Source organism: Lissotriton helveticus, chromosome 4_1, assembly GCF_964261635.1.
Source record: "Lissotriton helveticus chromosome 4_1, aLisHel1.1, whole genome shotgun sequence".
Classification (NCBI taxonomy): Eukaryota; Metazoa; Chordata; class Amphibia; order Caudata; family Salamandridae; genus Lissotriton; species Lissotriton helveticus.
This window is the reverse complement of record NC_136063.1, coordinates 147944023-147957258: the sequence shown is the minus strand read 5'-3', so window position 1 is coordinate 147957258 and position 13236 is coordinate 147944023. Positions and strand designations below refer to the sequence as shown.

Below are 13236 nucleotides of genomic sequence, written 5' to 3'. Positions count from 1 at the left end.
CAGGACCTATCGTGAAGTAAACCCCGGCGGTATGGGCACGCTAAGGCCCACCCTGACCTGGGGACGTGAAAGTGAAAAATTAATGAAAAAGTGCATGCAAAGGGAAAAATAATCCCATAGGGTTGCTCACAATTATGGAGCTCCAAAATTAAAATGCACTTAGATAGTGAGACAATCTCATGTTATGGACCTCGGGAGGGGGGTGGTGGCGAAATCGGCACACCGCCCTCAACGCCAGGCACTCACTGGAAACCTGCATACACCCTCGGTAACCGGATCCTGAAGAAGATCCGGTTACCGAGGGTGTATGCAGGTATAAGGGATTATTTTTCCCTTTGCATGCACTTTTTCAGTAATCCTGAAACCCGGCCCCCAGATTTGAAATTGACCCGACCCCCCTGCCCCGAGCCCTAAAACCTTCACCCAGGAACTCGACCCAACCCCTCCCAGCCTGAGCCCTATAACCTTCACCCCAGGACTAGAAAGCACCACTGCCCCGCCCTAGGCCCTAAAGCTTTCCTCACCTTAAAAAGTACCCTATCCTCCACCTTTAAGCCCTAAAACACAGCCTGAAAACTACCCAGCCCCCCACCCTGAGCCCTTAAACCTTCAAAAGTTCCCAAACATAAATAATACAAAATGTAATAAAATTCCCAGATATAAATATTTGTTTTTTAGAAAAAGCTCCCCAACATAAATAATAAACAAATCGTACTCATCAAGACGTTCCTCGTCCGGGCAGGAAGTCACCTCCGAAACTCCACCCAGTCCACCCTCTACCCGAGTCTAGAGCGCTAACTACCACTAACGTCTTAACCACGCATACCCACGCATATGCTTGGTAAAGACATATGCGTGGTTTAGGCGTGCGCAGTTCCACCTGCATTGTTTAGCCATGCATTGTTTAGACCTCGTGGTTTAGGCTGTTTCCCCTTGCACAGTAGTTATTAAAACTTTCAAAGCAGGTACAGTTTCATTGCCCAGGGAGGGATTGTTGTACCAGACACTTAGAGTTTTTTTTTAAATTATTGTTTTTATTGGTATTCATCAGTACATTCAAATCAACAAAACAGCAGTTCCAATTAAACTGTGGCTTGGGGAGGGATAAAGATGGGAAGGAAAAATAGGGAAGTGAAAGGTATCAGAGGTAGGGTGAGGGAAGAGTGTCCACACATCTGGAATGCACTGTATAGCATTACATATTACCAATTGTACACCAATAAAACATGTTAAGCCACATCAACAAACATACAGTGTAGACACTCAGAGTTTGCACTGTGATGTGAGTTCTGTGGGATAGTTTGTTGATAATAAAGTGTTTGTTCACATCAAGCTGTGGCGTGAGCTCGTCTCATTGTATGTCAGAGGCCTCTGCTGGAGCTGGGCTTGTTTGCAGCTGTTGGTGATAGGAATGAACTCTGCCTTGGTGGCGTTAAGTTTCAGGGAAGCACTTGGTGGGAGTGTAGCAGTCTGGGGCCTGATAGTGCTGTTGCCTCTTAAGACTTTTTTGTAGTGTGTGTGTGTGTGTGGAGCCAGATTTTCCTCATGTAACAGACTTTTCCCCCCAAAACTATTTCCACCCAGTTACACCATACCGCATGGGGCAATGGGTCAGCCCACTTTACCCACCGGCTCCCTTCACTCTGAGTGACTGCACTAAAGCCCTTGCACATTGTTTACATCCGCCTAAAAATAGTTCCTTGCTTTTCAATGACAAAACTGGTTCAAAGTATGCTTTGTTTTATTTCTGTTTGTTAACTTCAAATACTGGCTATTTAATTTGCATGCACTTAAGTGACGATTTATTTTCTGTCTCCTTTTTAAATTTGCTGGAATAAAGCCTTTAAGTGACAGTAACATTATAGGTGCCTGCATGTTGAGTATTCCGTTTGGTGGTTATTTATTCTTGTGTATTTTACAAATAAAAATAAAACACAAATGCTTTCTATTTAAAAAAAACATTAGTAAAGCGTCCATATCAGTGAATTTGTGTTTTTTTAATTTAATTTTCTTATTGCGAGATTATCCCAGCCAAATGTAGATGGCTGTAGGTTTTTTGTTTCATTTTCTTTTGTGGCATATCTTGCATTGGAAAAATTAACCATCACACCAGCGAAGGCCAGACCTGTTGACTTTGCCCATGGGTATTTAAAGGGGAACGTTTTCTTTGCCTGCCCTGCAACTCTAGCAATCCCCAACACTAGGTGCCCTAAAGTGTTGTTTGATTGATGTGTTCCTGGCTTTTGAGCTGTATTGTAACATCATTCACCAAACGGCCCCTTCACACCCATCCCCTTAATCACAAGGAGCTTTCACTGACTTGTACCTTCACTATTTCATGTCCTCACTAACGCGACCACTGTTAGCCACAAACACATCCCTTGCCAACTGACATATGTATGACCTTCTTTCCTCATTCATCTATTCAGTCCCTAGTTCTTAACCTTGTTTAAACGAGGCGGTCATTGGCCTATTTATTAACTGACTCATTTGAAGACACGTTCATTTGCTCTATGCCAGCATTCCATGAGCTTCTAAGCGCTTTCCTCTATATGGTCTGTTTTCTCGCCCTTACTTCTGCCATCATTTTCGTTTTATATCTCCACACTCATTTCCCTAATAACTGTGGTTAAGAACAAGAGCCCCAGAAGAGAGCAGTGGATATATAACCTATATGGGACACCATATATTGCAACCAATAAGGCGGGAGTGGTTGCTGGCACTTACCTGCTCTGCAGCTTAGCCTGTCCTGTCCTGTCCATCCCATGTTTCAGCAGCAGTAGTGTCTAGCTGTAGAGCTGAAACCCCTAGTTAACGATGTTAAAAATCTTTGCTTTGTAACATGCACCAAACTGCTGTTGAGACTGCCATGGAAATGTATACTTAATGGGGCATTTCCATACTGGCATGGGAGTAATAAACAATGGCAGTGTGTACTTTTTAGACCAGGAGTGGTCTGGCAATGTGCACTTGCCTAATGACTGTGAATCTGAAATGGAAGCGTGGAAACTCTGTTTCAGTCGCCTCCATTTATTAATGGGGCATTGCTAAACTGGCATGTCAATACTGAACAGTGGCAATGTGTCCTTTACAGGGCAGCGAGAGGTGACATGTGCACTTAATTAAATCACTCTCAACCACAAATGGAAATGTGGAAACCATATCTCTCTCTCTCTGTCAAGCAATAGGTTCATCCTGTTTCTGGTGGATCACACCCCTAGGTATCCAGAGGCAATCCCTCTGAGAACTGTGGCTGCACCTGCAGTGGCAAAGTCCCTGATGGGGATTTCTACCGGGGTGGGTTTCCCCAAGGAAGTTGTGTCTGACAGTGGCACAAACTTTATGTCTGCATATATACAGTCAATGTGGAAGTAGTGTGGAGTTACTTACAAGTTCTCCACCCATTACCATCCACAAACCACTCTCTCTCTCTCTCTATCTCTCTCTCTCATGACGCCTTATGGTAGTGAAAATAGACTACATATATTATGAGCATAGGCAGTGATATAGTTCCATATACATTAAAATAAGAACTGGCTGTGTGCTTTCAACAAAGTTTTTTTAAACAGCTGCTGGAGAAATATCATTTTGATTATAGAATGCTAATGGAGAGCAATATTTTATCTACATGGAAGGGGGGAAATGGGGGGGTTCAGTTACTCAACAGTTTCTGAGCATTGGTTGAATGGAATTTCAAAGAAGTCAGAAAAACATTTGAAGACTGCCCTGGGATTCAGTTTAAGATCCGAGGCGGGTATTGCTCTAATGGCAGCATTCTATATATACACACATTTGCTGTAGCTTACAGGTCTGCCAAGGACCCATGGCACCCCAAACTGATGCAACATTGATTTTATTGAGCCCCATATCTGCACATGACCTCTGAGAGACAGCACTGACACCCACGCCGAAGTGATGCAAGAATATGCCTTATTACTTTTAAAGACCCTGAGCACCACTCCATTCCACTGTTTTGATGCTCACTGTATCATTACAGACACTGAGCAAGCATGTGAAGATCAGTCTAGGTTCCTCCCAGAAGTACTAGTCTCACACACTACTAGTATCCGTCTCCTCCGAATTGGAACTCAAATAACCATAGACATGTTTTGACCTTTTTTGGCCACATCTTGAGATGCAGCGTGGATCCAGATGTGGTAACGAAAGATGGACACCTCATTCGCCACCAATCCTCTGCAGGTGGTGGAGTGCAATGTACACATTGTGACAGCACATCATCCTGAGAAATATATCACTCAGAGCACATCGCACTTCAAACTCCTACCTTTCCACTCACCAGCTCCTGATGCTACTATGGAGGTGACCAAACCTCCAGGTTTGGCTCCTGAGCCTGAGACTCCGTTGCCTGATGAGGGTGGACCTCGATCACGTCAGATCACCCGAGCTGGTAAACAAGCGTGAGCTCCTCACAGACTTATTAAGGAGATGTAATTTGAGTGATGTCTGCCACTTATTCATTAACAAAGGGGGAGATGATGCTATGCGCACAGTGGCCCTCATGGTTCTGGGTGGACTCTGAACAGGAAGGAGGTGGTATGGGGTAGTTATGGGAAGTATGATGTAATGGTCAGAGTACGAAGGAACATTGGAGAATAAAGATATGCTCAACCGCAGCTCCAGTGTGTGGCGTAATCTATATGCCTGCTCCAGGCTGGGGAAGACGATACATCTATCATCCCATTCCACTATTTGTTTGCTCACTTGGGGCCCGATGTAGGTCACCAAATACCGGTCGGTAACGGCCGAATTCGGCCGTTACTGACCGGTATTTGGTGAGTGAGATGTAGGGGCCAATATTTTGCACAATCGGTAAATTTACCGATTCTGTAAAATACCGAATCGGTAATTTTACCGATTCGGTAAATTCCAGATGTAGGTAGCACTGTTTACAGTGCTACAGGCCTTCAGAATCCGGTATTTTACCACCCAATTCTATTGGGTGATAAAATACCGAATACAGGTGTACATGCACATCTGTGCATGTTCCCCTGTGCCATGTGGCACACAGACATGCCCTTAGGGCATGTCTGTGTGCCACATGGCACACATGCCTGTACTTGAGGTGCTATAGGGTGTCAAAGTGACACCCCCTGCACCCTTGTAGGATTCGGTATTTACCGAATCGGTAAATATCGATTCGGTATTCCCCATTGATTCCTATGGGCTTCAAGGCCCATAGGAATCAATGGGAAATAGCGATTCGGTATTTACCGATTTGGTAAATACCGACTCGTACAGATTCGGTAATTTTTTTCCTACATCTGCCTGCTTCAGATTTACCGACTCTTAAATACCGAATCGGTATGATTCGGTATTTAAGAGTCGGTAAATCTGAATTACCTACATCGGGCCCTAGATCATAACAGACACAGAGCAAGCACGTGCAGATCATGCTTGGCCCTTCCCAGAGGTACTAGTCTCGCACACTACTAGGATTCGTCTCCTCTGAATTGTAACTCAAATACTCATAGACATGTTTTGGCCTTTTTTTGGCCACCTAATGATGAGATGCAACTTTAAATCCCAATGGGGCGGGGGGCGGAACACCCTAGGGACCCAGATCTTGTCATATTTGTGCCACCTAGGGCAGGTCAACTGAGCAAAACACAGTGGTGAATAGCCAAAAGTATCTACAGCCACCCTGGCTCTCCTTTCCTTTCACTTTCTTTAAAAGTTTCTTTTTATGACATTTATAAAGTGCTCTACGGGTCGACTACTTTCAAACTCTACAGAAATAACCCATGAGACATTTTCACATCCACATGCTTTTGGAATGTGCATTCAAGGCTGTGAAGCCGATTGCCCCTTAAGGAAATCTCGAGTTCTCAGAGCTCTGGGCCTTTGAAAGGCAGGCAGCACTGCCAGGCCTGCAAGCGAGTCAGCCTCTGCCTTTCACCTCTGCCTTTCAGTCTTCCACTGTAAAGTGACATTTTTGTGGGATTAATTTGGATGAAAGGGGCGCCTGTTTTTTGTTACAAATAGCACATGCATTAATCCACAGTGTCAACTAAACCAGTTTAACTTGACTTGCCAAGTGCATAAAATATACTTCAGGCTAGTGAAGTGCACGGTGTTCTTTGTTATTTAAGACTGTTTAAAGATGCTTTCGTTAGATAAGTTACTAGGTTCCCATCCCTCTTCTACTTGTCCCAAAGGTGAAGTCAATGTCACACCTAGCTGACATTGCAATAGAGTAGTCAATAAAATGTGATCTTTTTACTTGTCAACTAAACAAATCTGTGTGCATGCTTGAAAGCTATCAAGAATTTTGGTTTGCACTTACCTGGCTAACATCAAAACCATTTTCCAAGCATGTTTTTCAAGATAAATGGATCCCAAATGGGAAGCATTCTAGAGCCCTGCGGTTCCCTATATAGTACCTCCAAATGACTCCAAAAGTAGTCGTTTTCTGTGTATCATGGGCTGTGTCATCACCTCCTCTCTTCATTTGTCACCAAGGAGGCCAATTACAGTGTCCCCTTGCTTTCCAGGTGGTTGCCTTGGTGATGGATATTTTCACTGACGTGGACCTCTTCAGTGACATCTTGGATGTGGCTGCCAGGCGAGTCCCTGTTTACATCCTGCTGGACCATATGAATTCCCACCTCTTCATGGAGATGGCTGCGAAGTGCCGGGTCAACCTTAACTACGCAGAGGTAAGCGACACTTTTTGCAGAGGAGTTGCCGACTTGTTCATAGTGGGTCCTCATGGTAAGATGCCTGTGGGGAATGTTTGGAAATTTTAAACAATACTTTTATCAATTAGTGATCTCGGTGAGCTATGCAGCATAGAAGGTCACAAATTGAATACACGTTTCGGCGCAAATTGCTGCTAAGGTCCCCCTGTTGGTTTGTGCATCTTATGGTGGTGCAGTCAGTGCACCATCATGGTGTGTTGTTTGTTAGGCACAATGGTGCATAGGAGGTGGGATTCTAATCATTTTAAATGCCTCCAGATGGTTCTCATAAGCCAGCGACTTTAAAAGGATGTGTCAAAAACAAAGGTTTTCTTATATCTTTCCTTTTGGCTGAGTTTTACAAAAATAATGAAACATATTAGCAATGCATTCAGGGCAGCGTAGAGCTGTAGTAACGAAATGCTATACTCATTGCTCTCAAAATAGCGTTGGGGTGATATGACCCAATTCCTGATTCCGCTATTGGTCTGGCCACCGAGTTCTGCAACACTTGTAAGAATCTGGTAGGTCCGATACACTTAAACACAGTTGATTGGTTGACTTAGGAGAGTACACAGGCTTGCATTGCTCTTACAAAGTACTTTTACAGTAGCAATATTTAGGGTTTTCTTAGTAGCGCTACTGACGCTAAACATACGATTGCCATGTTTTTCTGAGATTTGAGTCAACGATAATTCCAAGAAATATGGTTGTTGGGTTGACGCTAGGTGTGCTTGAGAACAGGCATATGTTTTGTGAGTGTGGTTTTGTTGATATGCCATTGGGCTCTGTCCTGATCATGGGGATTCTAGTTATCTTGTCGATGCAAAGACGTCTGTTTTTCAGGTGGTTATTGGGTGGGTATAAAAGTCATGTCTTCTGAGACCCATCCTGTACGTGTGCCACGTGTCCTTGCCATGGTTTTACACGGTGTGACTGCATTGTGGTGAGTTAGATGGTGGTGAACAAAGTACTTTTGTGTTAGGCAGTGATGGCTTTGAGAGTTGGTGGGAATTGTGGAGTTGATGTTTGTTCAAATTCTTTCAATGTTGGTGGAGAGGAAGTGGGAGTGAAACGCAAATCTGGTGCGAACTCACTCCAAGCGTGGCCAACTCAGCCTTCATGTTATAGAGGCCAATACATTTAGCACCATTAAATCAGGTACTAGTAACACCTCTTGTTAATAGTGCTTAAAAACAGCCATGCGGCAGCATTTAGGCGCTATAGAAAAACATCATTATGTTGCTATTCTCATCTCCATGTAGTTTTTCTCCTAGGGTAGTTAGTCCACTCATGTGTCAGACGCTGGTAGGGTCCCATTTATTCAGTATTATGATTAGATGTGTTTTGATTTGATTCCATTTGAGGTCACAGGAGGTTAGTGGCTAGATATGTAAAGTCATCAATCAGGCTGCACGAAACTGAATATTTTCAATGTTACCAATATCTCACGCTAACAGACCTTCTCTAGAACCATAACTCGCTGTAGTGTCGAACAACAGGTGTCACTCGTCTAAAGAGTACATATGAAATGCTGATGGGGCTTCCTTAAAATCGATAGGCCTGATGTCAAATCAACGGGTATGCCCACATGTGGGTCCATGCCCACTGTGTCAATGGAACTAAGCTATACCTGGCTGATGAGCCCTAACTAGGGTGAAACCACTCCTGGGTTGCTTGTTTCCAGTTCAGGAAGGACCTGGCCTGGCAGTTCTGGCTGGACTGTTCCCATTGGAGCAGGGTCGAGACTGATTTGCATAAGTCCAAACTGAGGTGGCATGGTGTGCAAAATAACGATGGCTTGGGATGTGGCCCGAGTAATTACCAGTGACTGGGATTCATTCAAGCATTCCATCCATCACTTTTTTGTATACTTTAGTGAAATCACCACCAGGCAGCTCGGGTGTTCAGCATTGGATGTGCGCTTCTAAGAAAAGTTTTAGGCCCCTGCATTTATTATAATTTTTTCATTAGTTAAGCATTGGCAGTAGCCATGGAGCTTCGAGATCCCTTAGTGGTGCATGTGCTTCTTGCTTTGCCTCTGCCGGTAATCCAGCAGGCGCCTAGCTTTGCCCACTTGCAGTGTTTGAAATAAGAAAGTTTTTTAGGTCTGGGTTTTGAAAGAAGGCATGCCATCTGTCCCTTTCATCTATTTGCTTTCTTTAACCACCCTCTGTCAGCCATTGGCCTGGCATATTGTCAGTCACGCTTTTGCTCAGCTTTTGAGCTCTTACCTAATGCGATTGGCTGTAGTCCAGTTACGGTGCATCAAAGAGCACTGAGGCATAGCTGCCAAGGTTTCAGATTGCTATGTGTGACATTTTCATAATTTTTGGGTAATTATGAGTGACATTTCAAGGAATATGAGTGACACTTTCTCGTGCGCGAAATCATGTAACGAAACTAGGGAGATATATAAATATATGAAATCACACCCATTTGAGTAAAGAGAAGCTCTATATCTTGCCCCAATAATACATTGTCATACTCCTACATCGAATCTGGAAACCTCAGTGTTATATGCACTTATCAGTATTGTGTGATCTTTGTCCACACCCGATCTTCATGTACTCTGTTACATACAAAATCGGACTGCTTGGAAACGGGTGCCTGCCTATATTAGATTCTGTGTTTAAAACAAACAGTCACCCTCGCTTAGGGATTATTAACAAACTCGGCTGCACTCACCATTGTTGCGAGGCCGCTCCAATTTCACTTCAGCAAGGTGACTGCCCGGGTCCCGTTCGGCGGCCGCCCTATCGTGATCACACCTCAGCCCTCTGATGCCGCCCGGACATTATGTTGCTGACCATTCTCCGGGACTAATCACTGCCTCAGGTCGCGATCTCGCCTGCCGGTCCAGAGCGGGGGGAGGGGTGTAATTATTGCCTCGAGTCTCCCTTCGAGTCCAACCATGCAGTGCTGCATCATGCTAATCTAAGACATACGTTAAATAGCGCGGCGGGTCGGGCCCACGCTGCTTCTCCAACCAGTGTGATCAGAGCCACCGAACTTAGTCAACAACACACTCCGTCTGTGTGACTTCAGTGTGTTTCTGGCAGGCTACACAAATTAAAAAAAAGACACTGATCATGTGAAGAACACTATGTCCATGCACTGACCCGACTTGATGATAATACCCACTAATACCCACTATTCACAGCCCTAGATCTGAGACTCGGAGCAGGTGCTAATGTGATAGCACGTGGCAGCAGGCTCTCTGACTCCAGAAGGATGAGCAGACAGAGCAGCCCTGCAGATCGATGCTTGCTTTTTATAATGTGAAATTATTTTGTATCATGACTCATGTGTTTAGTAAAGGTCACCGTGGTGCTACGGCCAGGCAAGTAGATGTGAATACCTGTCTGGACGCAGTGCTCTTTGTAGAAGGACTAAGGGGAATGGGCTGTAATAATGCTGAAGGCTCAGTTCTTAGGTGCTGCTGTGTGACAGTGCCTCACCTTCAGGCTGGCTGGCCTACCGGTACCCAATTTCTTTGAAAACTACTGTTCCCTCATTCGCAGCCTAGGTGCTTTCTGCCTTTTTTTTTTTATAAACGCAATGTCACGGGAGGCAAGCGGCTACAAAGAAGTTTAGTTACCAGCTCTGAGCTCTTGCTGAGAGTGTCACTTTTCTCTTGTAACATTAATATTACTTTGTTACCTCCTATAGTACATTGTGTTTGCTTTAGACACGTCTTGCACGAGTGCCACCATGATTGCCTACGTAACATTTTGTTCTTGTGCTGTTGAGAGTGTGTCTGCCATTTATTGCAGTATTATCCTTCTACCTGTGTCCAGGTACTCCTTTGTAACATGCACACACGTCACTTGACTTTTCCCTTAACACACTTTGCTACCAGTCGTACATTTTGTTTGCTTCAGATTGCACAAGTGCCACTCTGGCACCATTGCCGCGTTTCTTCTTTGGGTGCTTGCTGTCTGCCATTTAGAACATATTATAGGCTCTATTTGTTACTTTGCACGCTACTTGCACGCATGCCACTTTTTCCTCCTGTAATGCCCCGCGTTTGCTGTGTATTTTTGTTTGCTGCTCACGATTGTCACTTTATTTGCCTCATGTAACGTTTGCTATAAATAAAAATTGTGTAATATTTGTTGTAGTATTGTAATTTTCTCATGTCAGAGTCTCTCTCACTCACTCAGTACTGTTCCTATGAAGCGATGACGTCTGCGCTCCGGGTAATTACTGTCCGGCGCTAAATGCATACATAAATATAAAATAAAACCATTCCCCATGATAAACACCGGCTGACTAAAACCATTCCCCATGATAAACACCGGCTGACACTTACTTAGTGGTAGTTAGTACAGTGAGCTGCTTCTGGGCTGGGGCGCTGCCGCCGGCCCCCGGGCCCGGCACGGCCGCGCTTTGCTTTCCTGGTGGCCAGAGCGGCGGGTGTCGCCGCCGGGTCAGCTGAGCTGCCACAGTCTGCAGCTGTGTTTTAGCGGGGGGGGGGGCTGCACAGGGGGGCCGCGGCGGGTGGCCATGATGCTTGAGAGTGATGTGCACCAACCTGCACTCTTGAATCACCCGCCGCTTCTGTGAACTCAACTTCCTGCCTTCCTCCGGACGTGACGCCGGCCCATCCCAGGCCGGCACATCCGGATTTATAATACTGGCGGCCCCTGTGGTGCGCCAGTGATAAACAGCTCTGAGGCTGTATCGACTGCGGGCAGGCCTGGCGCGGGCCGCCCCCCCCCCCTGCGACTGCACAAATCGCTTCAGTTTCCAGGGCAACAGGAAGAAAACAGTCGTCAGACTCTACTCTGGCAGGCAGAGCAGAGTAGATACATTGTAGCGCGGCGCCGCTCACGAGCTCAGAGAGCTCAGCTGCAGTGTCTCGGTTTCTGTTTCGGCACGTCTCGGGCAAAGCAGCAGTCTCAGAACTCAGAGCCCGGGCACACAGGAGCTGCTGGCGTGCTGGCAGCACAGGTGGCAAAATGCGTGACAAATGCATTCAGTGCGGTGATGCGGATCACCGCACTGGAATGCGTGAGTGTCACACCTGTTGCGTGACGCTTGGCAGGACTGCTGAGGTGTTTCAAAGCACCATTTTCAGCTGTTTCCAAAAATGTGCGTGCCACATCTGGAGCCAGATGGATTTTCAGACAACTGGAGCATTGATGTCTCATCTTCTTTCTGCAGTTTATGGTCTGGAGCCTGGCAGTGCTGCTGCTTAGTAGGGTGCTTGAGTGACCAATATGTTGCCTTGTAAGTGATGCGGGAGGGTAGTGAGAGCTGGAGGAGTGCTCTGAAAGTAGTAGTGACGGTCATATTTCCTTCAACTTTTCATTTGACAAGCTTCAGCATGAAGGGCATTCTTCGAGGGAGCCCGGTGTGCTTCGGGAATGCCTCCGTCAGTGGCGGCTGGTGGATTTTCAAAGTGGTGCGGCGAAATTTTGTAACCGAGTATAATGAGCGATCAAGCCTGTAATGCAAAAGGAAGGTGTAGCCCCCCCCATTTTGAAAGAAAATGGATTAAAATAGTGGATTTTACACCACATATACTCAAACAGCCGGGTCTTAATGTCTAGTATGACGACTCAGTGAGTGAGAATTAAGGTCTGGGCGAAATGTAAGTTAAATCACTGTAATTCATGTAAATTTGAAAATGGTGTACTAAGCTTTGATGCAAAATTTCTGAAACTATGCCAAGCCATATCATTATTCTATCTATCTATCTATCTATCTATCTATCTATCTATCTATCTATCTATCTATCTATCTATCTATCTATCTATCTATCTATCTATCTATCTATCTATCTATCTATCTATCTATCTATCTATCTATCTATCTATGTATCTATCTATCTATCTATCTATCTATCTATCTATCTGTATTTCTGCTCAGATCTATATCTAACACTCTTTTTATAACTATCTCTCTTAACCATCTATGCATCTCTGCCTCAGTCTATCCATGTGCATCCAAATAATATATGCCTCTGTGTGACTCTACCTGCCTGGCTCTGTCTTCTGCTAACTGCTTCTGTCTGTTCCTGCCTCTGTCTTCCACTATCTGTCCTTAGCAAATTCATTTCTATGTATTTATCTGCCTGTCTCTCTGTCTGTCATTGCTATATCTTTCGCCACTCTCTGTCACGATCTGTGCCTCTCTCTGTGTATGTCTCTGTCCTTTTCTGTAACTCTGTCCCTCTCGCTGGCCCTCTGTGTCTCCCTTTCTCTAATCGCGCCCCTTGTTTCTCCCATTGTACCCTTCCTCTGAACCACTTGATATAAGTACCTGTTTGGCCCTCACTATGCCCCGGCATTTGTAGGGATCGAAATCCATTGTATACAAACAAGAACACTCATCTGACTCTTTAGATACATAATATTTTTGTTCAATATATGTATTTTTCGTAGGTCTCGCCTAGGCAGCGCTTGCGCTGTCTCTTCAAGACATGCTGTATTTAGGATATGTGGATAAAGCTTCACTTACTTCCCACCCATCTTTTTAAATGGCTCCTCTCCTTTGTAAATGGTGGCTTTTCACCAGTCATTAGGCTTTG

The 13236-nt window shown here is 45.0% G+C and overlaps 1 protein-coding gene across 2 annotated transcripts in view; it reads left to right on the top strand.

Annotated features, from left to right (window-relative positions):
• Window positions 1–13236, top strand: part of FAM83H (family with sequence similarity 83 member H) — a 228231-nt gene that overhangs the window by 127605 nt on the left and 87390 nt on the right. For both annotated transcript variants that reach the window (XM_078686617.1, XM_078686616.1), the window contains exon 3: window positions 6513–6677. In XM_078686617.1, coding sequence (XP_078542743.1) covers window positions 6513–6677 — 165 coding nt within the window. The remainder of the gene's footprint in view (window positions 1–6512; window positions 6678–13236) is intronic.